This window comes from Oncorhynchus gorbuscha, unplaced genomic scaffold, assembly GCF_021184085.1.
Source record: "Oncorhynchus gorbuscha isolate QuinsamMale2020 ecotype Even-year unplaced genomic scaffold, OgorEven_v1.0 Un_scaffold_3245, whole genome shotgun sequence".
Taxonomy (NCBI): domain Eukaryota; kingdom Metazoa; phylum Chordata; class Actinopteri; order Salmoniformes; family Salmonidae; genus Oncorhynchus; species Oncorhynchus gorbuscha.
In genome coordinates, this window is record NW_025747542.1 from 25,408 (window position 1) to 50,580 (window position 25,173).

A 25,173-nucleotide genomic window follows, 5' to 3' on the forward strand; every position below is an offset into this window, starting at 1 on the left:
ACGGGCCATGAGGTCATAGCAGGAAGATATACTACACTGTCACACACACACACACAGCTGGTGTTAGATATACTACACTGTCACACACACACACAAACAAACACACACACAGCTGGTGTTAGATATACTACACTGACTGTCGACGACCTCCTAAACAGGACGCTGCCTGGCGTTGCCATAGTGTTCCCAGCAGGATCGGGTTACCTGTTGGAACGCAGATGTTGATGTCGGACAACGTTGACAAGTTGCTTCCCCATGTGAAGAATCCACCGTTCACCTGAACAGGATACAGTGGGATTAGGCTGACATGGAGCCTACATGACATGGAGCCTACATGACATGGAGCCTACATGACATGGAGCCTACATGACATGGAGCCTAGATGACATGGAGCCTACATGACATGGAGCCTACATGACATAGAGCCTAGATGACATGGAGCCTAGATGACATGGAGCCGACATGACATGGAGCCTAGATGACATGGAGCCGACATGACATGGAGCCTAGATGACATGGAGCCTACATGACATAGAGCCTAGATGACATGGAGCCTACATGACATGGAGCCTACATGACATGGAGCCTACATGACATGGAGCCTACATGACATAGAGCCTAGATGACATGGAGCCTACATGACATGGAGCCTACATGACATGGAGCCTACATGACATGGAGCCTACATGACATGGAGCCTAGATGACATGGAGCCTAGATGACATGGAGCCTACATGACATGGAGCCTACATGACATGGAGCCTACATGACATAGAGCCTAGATGACATGGAGCCTACATGACATGGAGCCTACATGACATGGAGCCTACATGACATGGAGCCTACATGACATAGAGCCTAGATGACATGGAGCCTACATGACATGGAGCCTACATGACATGGAGCCTACATGACATGGAGCCTAGATGACATGGAGCCTAGATGACATGGAGCCAACATGACATGGAGCCTACATGACATGGAGCCTACATGACATAGAGCCTAGATGACATGGAGCCTACATGACATGGAGCCTACATGACATAGAGCCTACATGACATGGAGCCGACATGACATGGAGCCTAGATGACATGGAGCCTACAGGACATGGAGCCGACATGACATGGAGCCTACATGACATGGAGCCTAGATGACATGGAGCCTAGATGACATGGAGCCTAGATGACATGGAGCCTACATGACATGGAGCCTAGATGACATAGAGCCTACATGACATAGAGCCTAGATGACATGGAGCCTACATGACATGGAGCCGACATGACATGGAGCCTAGATGATATGGAGCCTACATGACATGGAGCCTAGATGACATGGAGCCTAGATGACATGGAGCCTACATGACATGGAGCCGACATGACATGGAGCCTAGATGATATGGAGCCTACATGACATGGAGCCTAGATGACATGGAGCCTAGATGACATGGAGCCTAGATGACATGTAGCCTAGATGACATGGAGCCTACATGACATGGAGCCTAGATGACATAGAGCCTACATGACATAGAGCCTAGATGACATGGAGCCTACATGACATGGAGCCTAGATGACATGGAGCCTAGATGACATGGAGCCTAGATGACATGGAGCCTACATGACATGGAGCCTACATGACATGGAGCCTACATGACATGGAGCCTAGATGACATGGGGCCTACAAGTTATAGTCTGCGGCTGGTGGTTTAGATACGTATGTGTACATAGAAATAATGAACCATTTAGGTCTTTAAGGCAAATATAATAGCATGTTTACATAGTTATGTTGTGTTTTATGTCTTGTCCGATTCCACTGTTTATTGTAGCCAGTAATCCCCCTCCCTTCCATCCCCGACAGCAAAACCACACAAGATCTGAGATTCAGTGACACAGAACTAATAAATACAAGTTGAAAATGAAAGACAGACGTCTTATTACCGCTGAGAAAAGAGACTTGGTAAATTAAGTTTGTAAATAGACAGAGCGGATGTTACGGGGGTGAGGACCAGAGGGGATGGGGAGTCTTGAAAGGGAGGCTGGGATAGGGGTAGAGAGAGGTAGAGAGGGAGTGGAGGAAGATAGGGGTAGAGAGAGGTAGAGAGGGAGTGGAGGAAGATAGGGGTAGAGAGAGGTAGAGAGAGAGTGGAGGAAGATAGGGGTAGAGAGAGGTAGAGAGGGAGTGGAGAGGGAGTGAGGGAGATAGGGGAGAGAGAGGTAGAGAGAGAGTGGAGGAAGATACAGGTAGAGAGAGGTAGAGAGGGAGTGGAGGAAGATAGGGGTAGAGAGAGGTAGAGAGGGAGTGGAGGAAGATAGGGGTAGAGAGAGAGAGAGAGAGTGGAGGAAGATACAGGTAGAGAGAGGTAGAGAGGGAGTGAGGGAGATAGGGGAGAGAGAGAGGTAGAGAGAGAGTGGAGGAAGATAGGGGTAGAGAGAGGTAGAGAGAGAGTGGAGAGGGAGTGAGGGAGATAGGGGAGAGAGAGGTAGAGAGAGAGTGGAGGAAGATACAGGTAGAGAGAGGTAGAGAGGGAGTGGAGGAAGATAGGGGTAGAGAGAGAGAGAGAGAGTGGAGGAAGATACAGGTAGAGAGAGGTAGAGAGGGAGTGGAGGAAGATAGGGGTAGAGAGAGGTAGAGAGAGAGTGGAGGAAGATACAGGTAGAGAGAGGTAGAGAGGGAGTGGAGGAAGATAGGGGAGAGAGAGGAAGAGAGGGAGTGGAGGAAGATAGCGGTAGAGAGAGGTAGAGAGGGAGTGGAGGAAGATAGGGGTAGAGAGAGAGAGAGAGAGTGGAGGAAGATAGGGGTAGAGAGAGGTAGAGAGGGAGTGGAGGAAGATACAGGTAGAGAGAGGTAGAGAGGGAGTGGAGGAAGATAGGGGTAGAGAGAGAGAGAGAGAGAGTGGAGGAAGATAGGGGTAGAGAGAGGTAGAGAGGGAGTGGAGGAAGATACAGGTAGAGAGAGGTAGAGAGGGAGTGGAGGAAGATACAGGTAGAGAGAGGTAGAGAGGGAGTGGAGGAAGATAGGGGTAGAGAGAGAGAGAGAGTGGAGGAAGATAGGGGTAGAGAGAGGTAGAGAGGGAGTGGAGGAAGATACAGGTAGAGAGAGGTAGAGAGGGAGTGGAGGAAGATAGGGGTAGAGAGAGAGAGAGAGGGAGTGGAGGAAGATATGGGTAGAGAGAGGTAGAGAGGGAGTGAGGGAAGATAGGGGTAGAGAGAGAGAGAGAGGGAGTGGAGGAAGATAGGGGTAGAGAGAGAGAGAGAGGGAGTGGAGGAAGATAGGGGTAGAGAGAGGAAGAGAGGGAGTGGAGGAAGATAGGGGTAGAGAGAGAGGAAGAGAGGGAGTGGAGGAAGATAGGGGTAGAGAGAGGTAGAGAGGGAGTGGAGGAAGATAGGGGTAGAGAGAGGTAGAGAGGGAGTGGAGGAAGATAGGGGTAGAGAGAGGTAGAGAGGGAGTGGAGGAAGATAGGGGTAGAGAGAGAAAGAGAGAGTGGAGGAAGATAGGGGTAGAGAGAGAGAGAGAGAGTGGAGGAAGATAGGGGTAGAGAGAGAGAGAGAGAGAGAGAGAGTGGAGGAAGATATGGGTAGAGAGAGGTAGAGAGAGAGTGGAGGAAGATAGCGGTAGAGAGAGGTAGAGAGGGAGTGGAGGAAGATAGGGGTAGAGAGAGAGAGAGAGAGTGGAGGAAGATAGGGGTAGAGAGAGGTAGAGAGGGAGTGGAGGAAGATACAGGTAGAGAGAGGTAGAGAGGGAGTGGAGGAAGATAGGGGTAGAGAGAGAGAGAGAGGGAGTGGAGGAAGATAGGGGTAGAGAGAGGAAGAGAGGGAGTGGAGGAAGATAGGGGTAGAGAGAGAGGAAGAGAGGGAGTGGAGGAAGATAGGGGTAGAGAGAGGTAGAGAGGGAGTGGAGGAAGATAGGGGTAGAGAGAGGTAGAGAGGGAGTGGAGGAAGATAGGGGAGAGAGAGGTAGAGAGGGAGTGGAGGAAGATAGGGGTAGAGAGAGGTAGAGAGGGAGTGGAGGAAGATACAGGTAGAGAGAGGTAGAGAGGGAGTGGAGGAAGATAGGGGTAGAGAGAGAGAGAGAGGGAGTGGAGGAAGATAGGGGTAGAGAGAGGAAGAGAGGGAGTGGAGGAAGATAGGGGTAGAGAGAGGAAGAGAGGGAGTGGAGGAAGATACAGGTAGAGAGAGGTAGAGAGGGAGTGGAGGAAGATAGGGGTAGAGAGAGAGAGGGAGTGGAGGAAGATAGGGGTAGAGAGAGGAAGAGAGGGAGTGGAGGAAGATAGGGGTAGAGAGAGAGGAAGAGAGGGAGTGGAGGAAGATAGGGGTAGAGAGAGGTAGAGAGGGAGTGGAGGAAGATAGGGGTAGAGAGAGGTAGAGAGGGAGTGGAGGAAGATAGGGGAGAGAGAGGAAGAGAGGGAGTGGAGGAAGATACAGGTAGAGAGAGGTAGAGAGGGAGTGGAGGAAGATAGGGGTAGAGAGAGAGAGAGAGGGAGTGGAGGAAGATAGGGGTAGAGAGAGAGAGAGAGGGAGTGGAGGAAGATAGGGGTAGAGAGAGGAAGAGAGGGAGTGGAGGAAGATAGGGGTAGAGAGAGAGGAAGAGAGGGAGTGGAGGAAGATAGGGTAGAGAGAGGTAGAGAGGGAGTGGAGGAAGATAGGGGTAGAGAGAGAGGTAGAGAGGGAGTGGAGGAAGATAGGGGTAGAGAGAGGTAGAGAGGGAGTGGAGGAAGATAGGGGTAGAGAGAGAGAGAGAGAGTGGAGGAAGATAGGGGTAGAGAGAGAGAGAGAGAGTGGAGGAAGATAGGGGTAGAGAGAGAGAGAGAGAGTGGAGGAAGATATGGGTAGAGAGAGGTAGAGAGAGAGTGGAGGAAGATAGCGGTAGAGAGAGGTAGAGAGGGAGTGGAGGAAGATAGCGGTAGAGAGAGGTAGAGAGGGAGTGGAGGAAGATAGCGGTAGAGAGAGGTAGAGAGGGAGTGGAGGAAGATAGCGGTAGAGAGAGGTAGAGAGGGAGTGGAGGAAGATAGCGGTAGAGAGAGGTAGAGAGGAGTGGAGGAAGATATGGGTAGAGAGAGGTAGAGAGGGAGTGGAGGAAGATAGGGGTAGAGAGAGGTAGAGAGGGAGTGGAGGAAGATAGGGGTAGAGAGAGAGAGAGTGGAGGAAGATAGGGGTAGAGAGAGAGAGAGAGAGTGGAGGAAGATAGGGGTAGAGAGAGGTAGAGAGAGAGTGGAGGAAGATAGCGGTAGAGAGAGGTAGAGAGGGAGTGGAGGAAGATAGGGGTAGAGAGAGGTAGAGAGGGAGTGGAGGAAGATAGGGGTAGAGAGAGAGAGAGAGAGTGCAGGAAGATAGGGGTAGAGAGAGAGAGAGAGAGTGGAGGAAGATAGGGGTAGAGAGAGGTAGAGAGAGAGTGGAGGAAGATAGCAGTAGAGAGAGGTAGAGAGGGAGTGGAGGAAGATAGCGGTAGAGAGAGGTAGAGAGGGAGTGGAGGAAGATATGGGTAGAGAGAGGTAGAGAGGGAGTGGAGGAAGATAGGGGTAGAGAGAGGTAGAGAGGGAGTGGAGGAAGATAGGGGTAGAGAGAGAGAGAGAGAGAGTGGAGGAAGATAGCGGTAGAGAGAGGTAGAGAGAGAGTGGAGGAAGATAGGGGTAGAGAGAGGTAGAGAGGGAGTGGAGGAAGATAGGGGTAGAGAGAGGTAGAGAGGGAGTGGAGGAAGATAGGGGTAGAGAGAGAGAGAGAGAGAGTGGAGGAAGATAGCGGTAGAGAGAGGTAGAGAGGGAGTGGAGGAAGATAGCGGTAGAGAGAGGTAGAGAGAGAGAGAGGGAGTGGAGGAAGATAGCGGTAGAGAGAGGTAGAGAGAGAGTGGAGGAAGATATGGGTAGAGAGAGGTAGAGAGGGAGTGGAGGAAGATAGGGGTAGAGAGAGATAGAGAGAGAGTGGAGGAAGATAGGGGTAGAGAGAGATAGAGAGAGAGTGGAGGAAGATAGCGGTAGAGAGAGGTAGAGAGGGAGTGGAGGAAGATAGCGGTAGAGAGAGGTAGAGAGGGAGTGGAGGAAGATATGGGTACGCTGGGAGGCAGAGAGGGAGTGGAGGAAGATATGGGTAGAGAGAGGTAGAGAGAGAGTGGAGGAAGATATGGGTAGAGAGAGGTAGAGAGGGAGTGGAGGAAGATATGGGTAGAGAGAGGTAGAGAGGGAGTGGAGGAAGATATGGGTAGAGAGAGGTAGAGAGGGAGTGGAGGAAGATATGGGTAGAGAGAGATAGAGAGAGAGTGGAGGAAGATAGCGGTAGAGAGAGGTAGAGAGAGAGTGGAGGAAGATATGGGTAGAGAGAGGTAGAGAGAGAGTGGAGGAAGATATGGGTAGAGAGAGGTAGAGAGGGAGTGGAGGAAGATATGGGTAGAGAGAGGTAGAGAGGGAGTGGAGGAAGATAGCGGTAGAGAGAGGTAGAGAGAGAGTGGAGGAAGATATGGGTAGAGAGAGGTAGAGAGGGAGTGGAGGAAGATATGGGTAGAGAGAGGTAGAGAGAGAGTGGAGGAAGATATGGGTAGAGAGAGGTAGAGAGGGAGTGGAGGAAGATATGGGTAGAGAGAGGTAGAGAGGGAGTGGAGGAAGATATGGGTAGAGAGAGGTAGAGAGGGAGTGGAGGAAGATAGCGGTAGAGAGAGGTAGAGAGGGAGTGGAGGAAGATATGGGTAGAGAGAGGTAGAGAGGGAGTGGAGGAAGATACAGGTAGAGAGAGGTAGAGAGGGAGTGGAGGAAGATATGGGTACGCTGGGAGGCAGATATGGGGTGGTAAGTTGGAAGAGAAGAGAGAGGGAGGAATAAAGAGGGAGAGAGAATGGTTGATGAGACAGAGCGGAAGACAGAGAGAATGGGTGATGGGAGACAGAGAGGAAGACAAAGAGAAGGGGTGATGGGAGACAGAGAGGAAGACAGATAGAAGGGGTGATGGGAGACAGAGAGGAAGACAGAGAGAAGGGGTGGTGGGAGACAGAGAGGAAGACAAACAGAAGGGGTGATGGGAGACAGAGAGAAGGAGTGATGGGAGACAGAGAGGAAGACAGAGAGAAGGGGTGATGGGAGACAGAGTGGAAGACAGAGAGAAGGGGTGATGGGAGACAGAGAGAAGGGGTGATGGGAGACAGAGAGAAGGGGTGATGGGAGACAGAGAGAAGGGGTGATGGGAGACAGAGAGAAGGGGTGATGGGAGACAGAGAGGAAGACAGAGAGAAGGGGTGATGGGAGACAGAGAGAAGGGGTGATGGGAGACAGAGAGAAGGGGTGATGGGAGACAGAGAGGAAGACAGAGAGAAGGGGTGATGGGAGACAGAGTGGAAGACAGAGAGAAGGGGTGATGGGAGACAGAGAGGAAGACAGAGAGAAGGGGTGATGGGAGACAGAGAGAAGGGGTGATGGGAGACAGAGAGAAGGGGTGATGGGAGACAGAGAGAAGGGGTGATGGGAGACAGAGAGAAGGGGTGATGGGAGACAGAGAGAAGGGGTGATGGGAGACAGAAAGAAGGGGTGATGGGAGACAGAGAGAAGGGGTGATGGGAGACAGAGAGAAGGGGTGATGGGAGACAGAGAGAAGGAGTGATGGGAGACAGAGAGGAAGACAGAGAGAAGGGGTGATGGGAGACAGAGTGGAAGACAGAGAGAAGGGGTGATGGGAGACAGAGAGGAAGACAGCGAGAAGGGGTGATGGGAGACAGAGAGAAGAGGTGATGGGAGACAGAGAGAAGGGGTGATGGGAGACAGTGAGGAAGACAGAGAGAAGGGGTGATGGGAGACAGAGAGGAAGACAAACAGAAGGGGTGATGGGAGACAGAGAGAAGGGGTGATGGGAGACAGAGAGGAAGACAGAGAGAAGGGGTGATGGGAGACAGAGAGAAGGGGTGATGGGAGACAGTGAGGAAGACAGAGAGAAGGGGTGATGGGAGACAGAGAGGAAGACAAAGAGAAGGGGTGATGGGAGACAGAGGAAGACAAAGAGAAGGGGTGATGGGAGACAGAGAGGAAGACAGAGAGAAGGGGTGATGGGAGACAGAAAGGGGGGTAGAGAGAGGCAGAGAGAAGGGGTGATGGGAGACAGAGTGGAAGACAAAGAGAAGGGGTGATGGGAGACAGAGAGGAAGACAAAGAGAAAGACAAAGAGAAGGGGTGATGGGAGACAGAGAGGAAGACAAAGAGAAGGGGTGATGGGAGACAGAGTGGAAGACAAAGAGAAGGGGTGATGGGAGACAGAGAGGAAGACAAAGAGAAAGACAAAGAGAAGGGGTGATGGGAGACAGAGTGGAAGACAGAGAGAAGGGGTGATGGGAGACAGAGAGGAAGACAAAGAGAAGGGGTGATGGGAGACAGAGTGGAAGACAAAGAGAAGGGGTGATGGGAGACAGAGAGGAAGACAGAGAGAAGGGGTGATGGGAGACAGAGCGGAAGACAAAGAGAAGGGGTGATGGGAGACAGAGTGGAAGACAAAAGAGAAGGGTGATGGGAGACAGAGTGGAAGACAAAGAGAAGGGGTGATGGGAGACAGAGAGGAAGACAAAGAGAAGGGGTGATGGGAGACAGAGTGGAAGACAAAGAGAAGGGGTGATGGGAGACAGAGAGGAAGACAAAGAGAAGGGGTGATGGGAGACAGAGAGGAAGACAAAGAGAAGGGGTGATGGGAGACAGAGTGGGGGGTATAGAGAGAAAGCGTGTGAGATGAGAGAGAAGACAGAGAAAGAAGATTTGTCTGGTTCACACACAGCAGCAGCCCATCCATTCGACCCTCCTGCTGCCCCCAAGCTCATTAACAGGCTGCCTACAATAATGCTGTGTGTCCACAGGGATAGCAACAGGATGTGGACCCCAATGAGACCAGAACAGGGGCTGAGAACATGTCAGTTAATGAGGGTTCTCTGTTCTCATGAGAATCCCCTGCCTCTGACTCATTATGTGGGTCCTGAGAGTTTAAACTGTCGGTAAATGTTGACTTCTCCTCAGGGTGTGTTTCACACAATGGACAGGCCAAGAGATGAAACATCTGCTGTGAGAGATAGACAGTGGTAACATCTGCTGTGAGAGATAGACAGTGGTAACATCTGCTGTGAGAGATAGACAGTGGTAACATCTACTGTGAGAGATAGACAGTGGTAACATCTGCTGTGAGAGATAGACAGTGGTAACATCTGCTGTGAGAGATAGACAGTGGTAACATCTACTGTGAGTGATAGACAGTGGTAACATCTGCTGTGAGAGATAGACAGTGGTAACATCTACTGTGAGAGATAGACAGTGGTAACATCTACTGTGAGTGATAGACAGTGGTAACATCTACTGTGAGAGATAGACAGTGGTAACATCTGCTGTGAGTGATAGACAGTGGTAACATCTACTGTGAGAGATAGACAGTGGTAACATCTGCTGTGAGAGATAGACAGTGGTAACATCTGCTGTGAGAGATAGACAGTGGTAACATCCGTGGTGTCACATGTTACTAGAGTGAATGACCCGGGCGGATGTGACAAAAAGGCCAGTTTAAAGGTTTGAGGACAACTGTCAGACTCCAGCTCAGAAGCCTTTGCGTGTGTACGTGTCTACGTGCGTGACGTGGCTGCATATGTACGTGAGCTACAGCTTGGCTGTGAGTTGATAGCCTACGTGTCTGCCCCTGTGTCCGTGCATGCAGTCAGCGAGTGTGTGCGGTGCTGTGTGTGTCACAGGTCCTGAGAAGAAGGGCCAATGAGCTTGTTGAGGTGTTGAACTTTGACCCTGACCTTGACAGCCACGTCCTCAGTCTCGTTGGGTCGCAGTGGTCTGCGTGCTGGCTGCTCATAGCTGTCCATCTGGTAGAGCAGGGGCTGCTTCCTGTTTATAGCCTTGGTCTGGAGAGAGAGAGGTAGGGGGGAGATGGGGAGAGAGAGGGAGGGAGAGGAGAGAGGAAGGGAGGGAGAGAGAGAGGCAGGGAGGGAGAGAGAGAGGTAGGGGGAGATGGGGAGGGAGAGGGGAGAGGGAGGGAGGGAGAGAGAGAGGCAGGGAGGAGAGAGAGAGGTAGGGGGAGATGGGAGAGGGAGGGAGAGAGAGGGAGGGAGAGGAGAGAGGAAGGGAGGGAGAGAGGAAGGGAGGGAGAGAGAGAGTCAGGGAGGGAGAGAGAGAGGTAGGGGGGGAGATGGGAGAGGGAGGGAGAGAGAGGGAGGGAGAGGAGAGAGGAAGGGAGGGAGAGAGGAAGGGAGGGGAGAGAGAGGCAGGGAGGGGAGAGAGAGGTAGGGGGAGATGGGAGAGGGAGGGAGAGAGAGGGAGGGAGAGGAGAGAGGAAGGGAGGGAGAGAGAGAGAGGCAGGGAGGGAGAGAGAGAGGTAGGGGGAGATGGGAGAGGGAGGGAGAGAGAGGGAGGGAGAGGAGAGAGGAAGGGAGGGAGAGGAGAGAGGAAGGGAGGGATAGAATGAAAGACAGAAATGAACAGATGGAGATGAAGGGAGGGTGAGAAAACAGAAAGAGAGAGATTGCATTCAGTGATAAACTTGGCCCTCATCCGCTGTAACCTCCAGGGAGGACCCCTCTCAGACCCTGACTGAGACTGTCCCCAGAGGGAGCTTCTTATCCCCTACCCTCATCCCCAAGACATCCCTCCCTCCCTCCATCAGCCCTAAACAAATGGCTCCTCCATCTCACACTAACCCCTCCACCACTTGGTCTCCGTCTCCCTCCACTCCTTCTGAGGAGTCCAACACAGAAATAAACTTGTCAAAGTCCAGAGAACAGCTGAAGACATGACGAGACTGGCAGCAACCAGCAACTTAACGACTCCTGGTTGAGATTCCCCATGAAATACTGCTGCTAGATTGGCACGGTGTGTAGTTACAGTTCCTCCTTCTACAGAGACCAGATCTGCTCTGGTCAAACAGACACTTTCTCTGCAGTTCCACCAACAGTTTGAAGTTAGAAACACGTTGGCTCTGAAACTTGGTCAGTTGAAAAGCATCATAACCATCACATCATCCTGACGAGTCCATTAGCCGTGTTGGGAGCTGTGGAAACCCTGGAGTAACACACTAGTTGTTGTATTCCATGCTGGCTGTAAATGAATAGCTCCTGGATTAGGCTCTGTGCTGTGCTGGCTGAATGTCCAGCATTAGCTGCTCTGGCAGAGGGACAGATGAGTAATTGGGTCATGTTCATTAGGGACCAAAGTGAATAAACAGACTGAAACGCTGAGAGACTACCTCGAAACACACCATTGAGTTTACATTTTGCTTCAGTGTTCCCTACTAAACACAACTCAGGCCTGTATTTGGGGCAGTGTTTGGTAATAGGGATGGTGGTGTGTGTGTGTGTGTGTGTGTGTGTGTGTGTGTGTGTGTGTGTGTGTGTGTGTGTGTGTGTGTGTGTGTGTGTGTGTGTGTGTGTGTGTGTGTGTGTGTGTGTGTGTGTGTGTGTGTGTGTGTGTGTGTGTGTGTACTAACCGCCCCAGGGTGTTTCTTACAGGCCTCTAGGGACACAGACATGTCTCCGTTCCTCCAGCTGTCATCGCCAATCTCATCGCTCTGCAGGAACTCACCCAGCTTCTGGACGCTGTGGATAGGACACGATATGATAGGACACACACAAACCCACACCCCCCCACACACACAAACCCACACCCACACCCACCCACCCACACACCCACATCCACACACATAAATAATCCTTCTATGATACAAATAAGATTCCAGCAGATTGTCTAGCTGGTAACTATCCAGTATTCATTATTCCTGGGCGTCCTCAGTAGGCCTCTCACCTGACCATGGCCTTGACTGCGAAGCGGACCACGGTGGAGAGCAGGAACAGTGGGGTAACCAGGATGTGGAAGAGGGCCAGAGCAGCGAAGGCCTCCGAGGAGCTGGGTTTGGACTTGTTGATCAGGGCGTGGCTGACAAACGTCTGACAGAGACACACAGTTACTCAGTTGCCAGATTTCAGAGCTGGCAAAACACTAGCTACAATTGGCCCGAAAAATGGCCTGCAGGATACAGGGATGATGAGAAACCCTCTTACCACAAGCACAGCAGCGATGGGGATAGCAGCATTCATGAAAACTGGGGAGGAAAAGAGGTCAAATTATGTAACAACAGAGATCCTTTGGAGAGAACAAATACATTTTCAAACTTCAAAGCTCTTAAGTCAAACTGAGCCCCAAATATAAATGAGGACAGAATATAAGCAGTGTGAGTGTCTTACTGGACAAAATGAAGGGGATTTCACAGCTCAAAAGAAAGGATGTGATAGCTATTATAAAGTAACAGAGGAGATGTGTCTTATTGGAGGTGTAGAGGGCGAAGGTGTGTGTGTCTCACTAGACATGGAGGTGTAGAGGGCGAAGGTGTGTGTGTCTCACTAGACATGGAGGTGTAGAGGGCGAAGGTGTGTGTGTCTCACTAGACATGGAGGTGTAGAGGGCGAAGGTGTGTGTGTCTCACTAGACATGGAGGTGTAGAGGGCGAAGGTGTGTGTGTCTCACTAGACATGGAGGTGTAGAGGGCAAAGGTGTGTGTGTCTCACTAGACATGGAGGTGTAGAGGGTGAAGGTGTGTGTGTGTCTCACTAGACATGGAGGTGTAGAGGGCGAAGGTGTGTGTGTGTCTCACTAGACATGGAGGTGTAGAGGGTGAAGGTGTGTGTGTGTCTCACTAGACATAGAGGTGTAGAGGGCGAAGGTGTGTGTGCCTCACTAGACATGGAGGTGTAGAGGGCGAAGGTGTGTGTGTGCCTCACTAGACATGGAGGTGTAGAGGGCGAAGGTGTGTGTATGTCTCACTAGACATGGAGGTGTAGAGGGTGAAGGTGTGTGTGTGTATGTCTCACTAGACATGGAGGTGTAGAGGGCGAAGGTGTGTGTATGTCTCACTAGACATGGAGGTGTAGAGGGCGAAGGTGTGTGTATGTCTCACTAGACATGGAGGTGTAGAGGGCGAAGGTGCGGAGGCTGGTGAGCTCTTTGCCCCTGGTATCTTCTACACTGTCACAGAAGATGTTCTCCCAGGCGTACAGCTTCAACAGCTTGATCCCCTTCAGAATCTCTGTGGTCTTCTTCAGACGTTCCGTAGACTGGTCCTGTCAGAAGAGGGCGATGCCTTACTGAAGATTTAAACTACAAAATAATATCAATATTTTCTCATTTCAACTGTTTTTAAAGGCTATTGTTTCCATATCATATACTGTTTCCCTCATCACAACATAAAATAACTGAAATCACTCAAACCTAGGCTATTTATTCATGGTAAAGCTTGCAGGTTCATCTCTAAAGAGACAGTGAAACTACGATCTCAGTGACTGGTGCAGGCAGTGTACAACCTGAGTGTTTCAACGTGAACAGAGGGTGTGTTATGCAGGTGAAGGAGGACCCAAACGCGACTTAACAGAAACAGAGTTTATTAATGCTCAAAACCGAATAACTGAAATCCTCTAGATAGTAGAGGGGAAAACAACTGGAGAAGCGGCCACAGACTGCAGGTCGCTTCGGGTAGGCGCAGGCCGTAGTCAACTGAGACACCTGCTCACACGCAGCGTCTGAAGAAGGCACAAAACACGACAGGACAGGGTGATACACAATCACGGCAAAAAACACGACAGGACAGGGCGAAACGCAATTACAGCATGGAATACAAAACAAGGAACCGATGGAACAGGAACGGATCACAAAGGAATAAATAGGGAGTCTAATCAGGGGAAAGGATCGGGAACAGGTGTGGGAAGACTAAATGATGATTAGGGGAATAGGAACAGCTGGGAGCAGGAACGGAACGACAGAGAGAAGAGAGAGCGAGAGAGTGAAAGGGGAGGGGGAGAGAGAGGGATAGAACCAAACAAGACCAGCAGAGGGAAACGAATAGCATGGGGAGCACAGGGACAAGACATGACAATAAATGACAAACATGACAGTACCCCCCACTCACCGAGCGCCTCCTGGCGCACTCGAGGAGGAATCCTGGCGGCAACGGAGGAAATCATCGATGAGCGAACGGTCCAGCACGTCCCGAGACGGAACCCAACTCCTCTCCTCAGGACCGTAACCCTCCCAATCCACTAGGTATTGGTGACCCCGTCCCCGAGAACGCATGTCCATAATTTTATGTACTTTGTAAATAGGTGCGCTCTCGACAAGGACGGGAGGGGGGGAGGGAAGACGAACGGGGTGCGAAGAAAGGGCTTAACACAGGAGACATGGAAGACAGGATGGACGCGACGAAGATGTCGCGGAAGAAGCAGTCGCACAGCGACTGGATTGACGACCTGGGAGACACGGAACGGACCAATGAACCGCGGAGTCAACTTACGAGAAGCTGTCGCAAGAGGAAGGTTGCGAGTGGAAAGCCACACTCTCTGGCCGCAACAATACCTTGGACTCTTAATCCTGCGTTTATTGGCGGCTCTCACCGTCTGTGCCCTGTAACGGCAAAGTGCAGACCTCACCCTCCTCCAGGTGCGCTCACAACGTTGGACAAACGCTGAGCGGAGGGAACGCTGGACTCGGCAAGCTGGGATGAGAACAGAGGAGGCTGGTAACCCAGACTACTCTGAAACGGAGATAACCCGGTAGCAGACGAAGGAAGCGAATTGTGAGCGTATTCTGCCCAGGGAGCTGTTCTGCCCAAGACGCAGGGTTCCTGAAAGAAAGGCTGCGTAGTATGCGACCAATCGTCTGATTGGCCCTCTCTGCTTGACCGTTAGACTGGGGATGAAACCCGGAAGAGAGACTGACGGACGCACCAATCAAACGACAGAACTCCCTCCAAAACTGTGACGTGAATTGCGGACCTCTGTCTGAAACGGCGTCTAACGGGAGGCCATGAATTCTGAATACATTCTCAATAATGATTTGTGCCGTCTCCTTAGCGGAAGGAAGTTTAGCGAGGGGAATGAAATGTGCCGCCTTAGAGAACCTATCGACAACCGTCAGAATCACAGTCTTCCCCGCAGACAAAGGCAGACCGGTAATGAAGTCTAAGGCAATGTGAGACCATGGTCGAGAAGGAATGGGGAGCGGTCTGAGACGACCGGCAGGAGGAGAGTTACCCGACTTAGTCTGCGCGCAGTCCGAACAGGCAGCCACGAAACGGCGCGTGTCACGCTCCTGAGTCGGCCACCAAAAGCGCTGGCGAATAGACGCAAGAGTGCCTCGAACACCGGGATGACCCGCTAACTTGGCAGAGTGAGCCCACTGAAGAACAGCCAGACGAGTGGAAACAGGAACGAAAAGGAGGTTACTAGGACAAGCGCGCGGCGACGCAGTGTGCGTGAGTGCTTGCTTAACCTGTCTTTCAATTCCCCAGACTGTTAACCCGACAACACGCCCATAAGGAAGAATCCCCTCGGGATCAGTAGAAGCCACAGAAGAACTAAACAGACGGGATAAGGCATCAGGCTTGGTGTTCTTGCTACCCGGACGGTAAGAAATCACAAACTCGAAACGAGCGAAAAACAACGCCCAACGAGCTTGACGGGCATTAAGTCGTTTGGCAGAACGGATGTACTCAAGGTTCTTATGGTCTGTCCAAACGACAAAAGGAACGGTCGCCCCTCCAACCACTGTCGCCATTCGCCTAGGGCTAAGCGGATGGCGAGCAGTTCACGGTTACCCACATCATAGTTGCGCTCAGATGGCGACAGGCGATGAGAAAAATAAGCGCAAGGATGAACCTTATCGTCAGACTGGAAGCGCTGGGATAGAATGGCTCCCACGCCTACCTCTGAAGCGTCAACCTCGACAATGAATTGTCTAGTGACGTCAGGAGTAACGAGGATAGGAGCGGACGTAAAACGTTCTTTTAGAAGATCAAAAGCTCCCTGGGCGGAACCGGACCACTTAAAACACGTCTTGACAGAAGTAAGAGCTGTGAGAGGGGCAGCAACTTGACCGAAATTACGAATGAAACGCCGATAGAAATTAGCGAAACCTAAAAAGCGCTGCAACTCGACACGTGACCTTGGAACGGGCCAATCACTGACAGCTTGGACCTTAGCGGAATCCATCTGAATGCCTTCAGCGGAAATAACGGAACCGAGAAAAGTAACGGAGGAGACATGAAAAGAGCACTTCTCAGCCTTTACATAGAGACAATTCTCTAAAAGGCGCTGTAGAACACGTCGAACGTGCTGAACATGAATCTCGAGTGACGGAGAAAAATCAGGATATCGTCAAGATAGACAAAAACGAAAATGTTCAGCATGTCTCTCAGAACATCATTAACTAATGCCTGAAAAACAGCTGGCGCATTGGCGAGACCGAACGGCAGAACCCGGTACTCAAAATGCCCTAACGGAGTATTAAACGCCGTTTTCCACTCGTCCCCCTCTCTGATGCGCACGAGATGGTAAGCGTTACGAAGGTCCAACTTAGTAAAGCACCTGGCTCCCTGCAGAATCTCGAAGGCTGATGACATAAGGGGAAGCGGATAACGATTCTTAACCGTTATGTCATTCAGCCCTCGATAATCCACGCAGGGGCGCAGAGTACCGTCCTTCTTCTTAACAAAAAAGAACCCCGCCCCGGCCGGAGAGGAAGAAGGCACTATGGTACCGGCGTCAAGAGACACAGACAAATAATCCTCGAGAGCCTTACGTTCGGGAGCCGACAGAGAGTATAGTCTACCTCGAGGAGGAGTGGTCCCCGGAAGGAGATCAATACTACAATCATACGACCGGTGAGGAGGAAGGGAGTTGGCTCGGGACCGACTGAAGACCGTGCGCAGATCATGATATTCCTCCGGCACTCCTGTCAAATCGCCAGGTTCCTCCTGAGAAGTAGGGACAGAAGAAACGGGAGGGATGGCAGACATTAAACACTTCACATGACAAGAAACGTTCCAGGATAGGATAGAATTACTAGACCAATTAATAGAAGGATTATGACATACTAGCCAGGGATGGCCCAAAACAACAGGTGTAAACGGTGAACGGAAAATCAAAAAAGAAATAGTCTCACTGTGGTTACCAGATACTGTGAGGGTTAAAGGTAGTGTCTCAAATCTGATACTGGGAAGATGACTACCATCTAAGGCGAACATGGGCGTAGGCTTATCTAACTCTCTGAAAGGAATGTCATGTTTCCGAACCCATGCTTCGTCCATGAAACAACCCTCAGCCCCAGAGTCTATCAAGGCACTACATGTAGCGCCCGAACCGGTCCAGCGTAGGTGGACCGACAAAGTAGTACAGGACTTTGATGGAGAGACTTGAGTAGTTGCGCTCACCTGTAGCCCTCCGCTTACAGATGAGCTCTGGCTTTTACTGGACATGAATTAACGAAATGTCCAGCAACTCCACAATAGAGGCACAGGCGGTTGGTGATCCTCCGTTCCCTCTCCTTATTCGAGATGCGAATCCCTCCCAGCTGCATGGGCTCAGTCTCAAAGCCAGAGGGGGAGATGGCTGCGATGCGGAGCAGGGAAACACCGTTGATGCGAGCTCTCTTCCACGAGCCCGGTGACGAAGATCTACCCGTCGTTCTATGCGGATGGCGAGAGCAATCAAAGAGTCCACATCTGAAGGAACCTCCCGGGAGAGAATCTCATCCTTAACCACAGCGTGGAGTCCCTCCAGAAAACGAGCGAGCAGCGCCGGCTCGTTCCACTCACTAGAGGCAGCAAGAGTGCGAAACTCAATGGAATAATCCGTTATGGACCGTTCACCTTGGCATAAGGAAGCCAGGGCCCTAGAAGCCTCCCCACCAAAAACTGAACGGTCAAAAACCCGAATCATCTCCTCTTTAAAGTTCTGGAAATCGTTAGAGCAAACAGCCCTTGCCTCCCAGATAGCTGTGCCCCATTCTCGAGCCCGGCCAGTGAGGAGTGAGATGACGTAAGCAACCCGAGCTCTCTCTCTAGAGTATGTGTTGGGTTGGAGAGAGAACACAATCTCACACTGCGTGAGAAAGGAGCGGCACTCAGTGGGCTGCCCGGAGTAGCAAGGTGGGTTATTAACCCTAGGTTCTGGAGGCTCGGCAGGCCAGGAAGTAACAGGTGGCACGAGACGTAGACTCTGGAACTGTCCAGAGAGGTCGGAAACCTGAGCAGCCAGGTTTTCCACGGCCTGGCGAGCAGCGGACAATTCCTGCTCGTGTCTGCCGAGCATGGCTCCTTGGATCTCGACGGCAGTGTAACGAGCGTCAGAAGTCGCTGGGTCCATTCTTTGATCGGTTCCTTCTGTTATGCAGGTGAAGGAGGACCCAAACGCGACTTAACAGAAACAGAGTTTATTAATGCTCAAAACCGAATAACTGAAATCCTCTAGATAGTAGAGGGGAAAACAACTGGAGAAGCGGCCACAGACTGCAGGTCGCCCGGGTAGGCGCAGGCCGTAGTCAACTGAGACACCTGCTCACACGCAGCGTCTGAAGAAGGCACAAAACACGACAGGACAGGGTGATACACAATCACGGCAAAAAACACGACAGGACAGGGCGAAACGCAATTACAGCATGGAATACAAAACAAGGAACCGATGGAACAGGAACGGATCACAAAGGAATAAATAGGGAGTCTAATCAGGGGAAAGGATCGGGAACAGGTGTGGGAAGACTAAATGATGATTAGGGGAATAGGAACAGCTGGGAGCAGGAACGGAACGACAGAGAGAAGAGAGAGCGAGAGAGTGAAAGGGGGAGGGGGAGAGAGAGGGATAGAACCAAACAAGACCAGCAGAGGGAAACGAATAGCATGGGGAGCACAGGGACAAGACATGACAATAAATGACAAACATGACAGGGTGACTCACCAGGGTGCTCTTCTGGGTGTCAGCCAGCTTGGTAGCGATCAGGTATTGGACTGGAGCCAGCAGCACGATGACTGAAGCTCCAATCAGAGCACTGGTCCCCAGCAGGTAGTACAGCAAGATCACGCCCATCACAATCTGAGCAGGAACACAGCACAAAGATATGAGGGATATATTGGGGAGTTATTAGGGAGTTATTAGGGAGTTATGAGGGATATATTAGGGATATATTAGGGATATATTGGGGAGTTATTAGGGATATATTAGGGAGTTATTAGGGAGTTATGAGGGATATATTAGGGATATATTAGGGATATATTGGGGAGTTATTAGGGATATATTAGGGAGTTATTAGGGAGTTATGAGGGATATATTAGGGATATATTAGGGATATATTGGGGAGTTATTAGGGATATATTGGGGAGTTATTAGGGAGTTATTAGGGATATATTGGGGAGTTATTAGGGATACATTGGGGAGTTATTAGGGAGTTATGAGGGATATATTAGGGAGTTATTAGGGATATATTGGGGAGTTATTAGAGATATATTAGGGAGTTATCAGGGAGTTATAAGGGATATATTAGGGAGTTATGAGGGATATATTAGGGATATATTAGGGATATATTGGGGAGTTATTAGGGATATATTAGGGAGTTATTAGGGAGTTATGAGGGATATATTAGGGATATATTAGGGATATATTGGGGAGTTATTAGGGATATATTAGGGAGTTATTAGGGAGTTATGAGGGATATATTAGGGATATATTAGGGATATATTGGGGAGTTATTAGGGATATATTGGGGAGTTATTAGGGAGTTATTAGGGATATATTGGGGAGTTATTAGGGATACATTGGGGAGTTATTAGGGAGTTATGAGGGATATATTAGGGAGTTATTAGGGATATATTGGGGAGTTATTAGAGATATATTAGGGAGTTATCAGGGAGTTATAAGGGATATATTAGGGAGTTATGAGGGATATATTAGGGATATATTAGGGATATATTGGGGAGTTATTAGGGATATATTAGGGAGTTATTAGGGAGTTATGAGGGATATATTAGGGATATATTAGGGATATATTGGGGAGTTATTAGGGATATATTAGGAGTTATTAGGAGTTATGAGGGATATATTAGGATATATTAGGGATATATTGGGGAGTTATTAGGGATATATTGGGGAGTTATTAGGGAGTTATTAGGGATATATTGGGGAGTTATTAGGGATACATTGGGGAGTTATTAGGGAGTTATGAGGGATATATTAGGGAGTTATTAGGGATATATTGGGGAGTTATTAGAGATATATTAGGGAGTTATTAGGGAGTTATTAGGGAGTTATTAGGGAGTTATTAGGGATATATTGGGGAGTTATGAGGGATATATTAGGGATATATTAGGGATATATTGGGGAGTTATTAGGGATATATTAGGGAGTTATTAGGGAGTTATGAGGGATATATTAGGGATATATTAGGGATATATTGGGGAGTTATTAGGGATATATTAGGGAGTTATTAGGGAGTTATGAGGGATATATTAGGGATATATTAGGGATATATTGGGGAGTTATTAGGGATATATTGGGGAGTTATTAGGGAGTTATTAGGGATATATTGGGGAGTTATTAGGGATACATTGGGGAGTTATTAGGGAGTTATGAGGGATATATTAGGGAGTTATTAGGGATATATTGGGGAGTTATTAGAGATATATTAGGAGTTATCAGGGAGTTATAAGGGATATATTAGGAGTTATGAGGGATATATTAGGATATATTAGGATATATTGGGAGTTATTAGGGATATATTAGGGAGTTATTAGGAGTTATGAGGGATATATTAGGGATATATTAGGGATATATTGGGGAGTTATTAGGATATATTAGGAGTTATTAGGAGTTATGAGGATATATTAGGGATATATTAGGGATATATTGGGGAGTTATTAGGGATATATTGGGGAGTTATTAGGGAGTTATTAGGGATATATTGGGGAGTTATTAGGGATACATTGGGGAGTTATTAGGGAGTTATGAGGGATATATTAGGGAGTTATTAGGGATATATTGGGGAGTTATTAGAGATATATTAGGGAGTTATCAGGGAGTTATAAGGGATATATTAGGGAGTTATTAAGGATATATTAGGGATATATTATGGAGTTATGAGGGATATATTAGGGAGTTATTAGGGATATACTAGAGTTATAAGGGATATATTAGGGAGTTATTAGAGAGTTATGAGGGATATATTAGGGAGTTATTAGGGATATATTAGGGATATATTATGGAGTTATGGGGGAGTTATGAGGGATATATTAGGGATATATTAGGGAGTTATTAGGGATATATTAGGGATATATTAGAGTTATAAGGGATATATTAGGGAGTTATTAGAGAGTTATGAGGGATATATTAGTGATATATTATGGAGTTATTAGGAATAAATTAGGGAGCTTTGTGGGATATATTATGTAGTTATTAGGGAGTTATTAGGGATATATTATGGAGTTATGGGGGAGTTATGAGGGATATATTAGGGAGATATTAGGGATATATTAGGGATATATTAGAGTTATAAGGGATATATTAGGGAGTTATTAGAGAGTTATGAGGGATATATTAGTGATATATTATGGAGTTATTAGGGAGTTATTAGGGATATATTATTGATGCATAATATTACGGTCATATTGGTACTGGCAGATAATGGCTTAAAAAAGACATACTTGTTAATTTAAGATCAGGTTGCTGGCCGGATCATACATAGAGACTATGTCCAGATAGATTGTATCTTACCAGCATGGCCCCACCTGCACTTACGTCGAATTGACCTCAAAAGTTTTTTGTTGTTGTTGCATTTTAAATTAACACTAACCCTTTTCCTAACCTTAACCTAATCCTCCTAACCTGCTACGTTAATTATCCTAACCTACTGCGTAAATTCTCCTAACCTGCTACGAAAAGTACATTTCGAAATAAGCTGAATTCTATCTAGTCAAAACCCACCTGCACTGGCATGGCCCAGAGGTTGGGACACAGGAAGAGGAACCACATGAGCTGGTTGGTTTCTATGGCAACCAGGTTGTTGATCTGGCCCAGGGTCATCTCTCCCATGGACATGTTAGAGGTTGACAGACGCAGGATCTTGTTGTAGATCATTGCCTAGGAAACGGACAGGACAGAGGACATTAACAACCTACTAGATACAGTACATTCACTTCTGTGACTGCCTACGTCTGTCCCGATTCTCCACCTCTGTGACTGTCTACGGCTGTCCAGATTCTCCACCTCTGTGACTGTCTACGGCTGTCCCAATTCTCCACCTCTGTGACTGTCTACGGCTGTCCCAATTCTCCACCTCTGTGACTGTCTACAGCTGTCCCGATTCTCCACCTCTGTGACTGCCTACGGCTGTCCCGATTCTCCACCTCTGTGACTGTCTACGGCTGTCCCGATTCTCCACCTCTGTGACTGTCTACGTCTGTCCCGATTCTCCACCTCTGTGACTGTCTACGTCTGTCCCGATTCTCCACCTCTGTGACTGTCTACGGCTGTCCAGATTCTCCACCTCTGTGACTGTCTACGGCTGTCCCGATTCTCCACCTCTGTGACTGTCTACGGCTGTCCCGATTCTCCACCTCTGTGACTGTCTACGGCTGTCCCGATTCTCCACCTCTGTGACTGTCTATGGCTGTCCCGATTCTCCACCTCTGTGACTGCCTACGGCTGTCCCGATTCTCCACCTCTGTGACTGTCTACGGCTGTCCCGATTCTCCACCTCTGTGACTGTCTACGGCTGTCCCGATTCTCCACCTCTGTGACTGTCTACGGCTGTCCCGATTCTCCACCTCTGTGACTGTCTACGGCTGTCCCGATTCTCCACCTCTGTGACTGTCTACGGCTGTCCCGATTCTCCACCTCTGTGACTGTCTACGGCTGTCCAGATTCTCCACCTCTGTGACTGTCTACGGCTGTCCCGATTCCCCACTTTATTTTTACACCTCCCCAATTCCCGTCATGAATTGAACAATGGCAGAAACTCCCGTCAGCCAATGACTACACATCTAATGTTATTAAATCTATGACTGAACAAGTGAACACTTTGGGTAAAGGATGGAGAATCGGTGACGCAGTATCCTACAAATCCCAGAATCCTCCAGTCAGTCACCAGCAGGGCTCCACGGAGGTTGATGCCGGTCTCTATGGTGACATAGTAGGAGGCCTGTAGGAAGGTCCGCTGTAGCACCAGGGCCAGGAACAGCAGAACAGCCAACACTGACGTATTCTGGAGCAGCTCGTTGGATGACATGAAGTAGACCTCGAAATAGGGGACCTGATAGACAGTCACACACACACACACACACACACACACACACACACACACACACACACACACACACACACACACACACACACACACACACACACACACACACACACACACACACACACACACACACACACACACACACACACACACACACACACACACACACACACACACACACACACACACACATACAGATAGATAGTAGGTTAGAGCAGATGTAGGGGACTTGACACTACCCAGACCCCGTCACTACCCAGACCCCGTCACTACCCAGAGAAGGACAGAGTGAGAGAGTGTGAGATGAGTGAGGAATTTTCCATGTCACTTAGAAATGCAGTACTTCAGCCTAAACTCTGGGTTCCTCTGTTCAGCCCTCTGACACCGGCACTGTGCACAATGCTCTACCTTAGAAAGACGTTCCTCTGTTCAGCCCTCTAACATGATGCTCTACCTTAGAGAGACGTTCCTCTGTTCAGCCCTCTAACATGATGCTCTACCTTAGAGAGACGTTCCTCTGTTCAGCCCTCTAACATGATGCTCTACCTTAGAGAGACGTTCCTCTGTTCAGCCCTCTAACATGATGCTCTACTTCAGAGAGACGTTCCTCTGTTCAGCCCTCTAACATGATGCTCTACTTTAGAGAGGTCCTCTGTTCAGCCCTCTGACATGATGCTCTACTTCAGAGAGATGTTCCTCTGTTCAGCCCTCTAACATGATGCTCTGCTTCAGAGAGACGTTCCTCTGTTCAGCCCTCTGACATGATGCTCTACCTTAGAGAGACGTTCCTCTGTTCAGCCCTCTAACATGATGCTCTACTTCAGAGAGACGTTCCTCTGTTCAGCCCTCTGACATGATGCTCTACCTTAGAGAGACGTTCCTCTGTTCAGCCCTCTGACATGATGCTCTACTTTAGAGAGACGTTCCTCTGTTCAGCCCTCTGACATGATGCTCTGCTTCAGAGAGACGTTCCTCTGTTCAGCCCTCTGACATGATGCTCTACTTCAGAGACACGTTCCTCTGTTCAGCCCTCTGACATGATGCTCTGCTTCAGAGAGACGTTCCTCTGTTCAGCCCTCTGACATGATGCTCTGCTTCAGAGAGACGTTCCTCTGTTCAGCCCTCTGACATGATGCTCTACTTCAGAGAGACGTTCCTCTGTTCAGCCCTCTGACATGATGCTCTACTCCCGAGAGACGTTCCTCTGTTCAGCCCTCTAACATGATGCTCTACCTTAGTTAATCAGTTCAGTGCTGCTGACTCCCCACAGGTCCCAGGATAGCTTATTTCTGTGTCCTAAATGGATTTCTGGTGTACCTTTAAAAGTTAGTTGAGGAAAGTGTGTGTGTGTGTCTCTGTATATGTGTGTGTGTGAGGGTGTGAAATATGCTGTGGAATCATTTGTGTCTATAATATAATTGGTCTAATGGGGGTGACGTGGTGGCTGGGACAGGGACAGGGTTGGGAACAATGGCGCTGTCGACGCCTCATGACATCACAGAGGAAGTGAGTCATCATGAGAAGACGAGCAGACCACCCTGCTGCGCCCTCATGGCGATACGATGTCGATGACACAACCCACAGCATCAGACAGTGAGCTAACTATATAATAAACTATTTATCTCTATGGAGCTAACTACATAATAAACTATTTATCTCTATGGAGCTAACTATATAATAAACTATTTATCTCTATGGAGCTAACTACATAATAAACTATTTATCTCTATGGAGCTAACTATATAATAAACTATTTATCTCTATGGAGCTAACTACATAATAAACTATTTATCTCTATGGAGCTAACTATATAATAAACTATTTATCTCTATGGAGCTAACTACATAATAAACTATTTATCTCTATGGAGCTAACTATATAATAAACTATTTATCTCTATGGAGCTAACTACATAATAAACTATTTATCTCTATGGAGCTAACTATATAATAAACTATTTATCTCTATGGAGCTAACTACATAATAAACTATTTATCTCTATGGAGCTAACTATATAATAAACTATTTATCTCTATGGAGCTAACTATATAATAAACTATTTATCTCTATGGAGCTAACTACATAATAAACTATTTATCTCTATGGAGCTAACTATATAATAAACT

The 25,173-nt window shown here is 48.8% G+C and overlaps 1 protein-coding gene across 1 annotated transcript in view; it reads right to left on the bottom strand.

Moving 5' to 3' along the window:
• Positions 1–23,053, bottom strand: part of LOC124027453 (ATP-binding cassette sub-family C member 9-like) — a gene marked incomplete at its 5' end in the record, with an annotated part of 44,675 nt that extends 21,622 nt beyond the window's left edge. The window contains 9 exons of the mRNA XM_046339877.1: positions 205–277; positions 9,739–9,846; positions 11,424–11,532; positions 11,738–11,880; positions 11,995–12,035; positions 12,888–13,050; positions 18,712–18,846; positions 21,727–21,882; positions 22,889–23,053. Of these exons, the coding sequence (XP_046195833.1) occupies positions 205–277; positions 9,739–9,846; positions 11,424–11,532; positions 11,738–11,880; positions 11,995–12,035; positions 12,888–13,050; positions 18,712–18,846; positions 21,727–21,882; positions 22,889–23,053 (1,093 nt within the window). The remainder of the gene's footprint in view (positions 1–204; positions 278–9,738; positions 9,847–11,423; positions 11,533–11,737; positions 11,881–11,994; positions 12,036–12,887; positions 13,051–18,711; positions 18,847–21,726; positions 21,883–22,888) is intronic.
• Between the last annotated feature and the right edge of the window lie 2,120 nt (positions 23,054–25,173).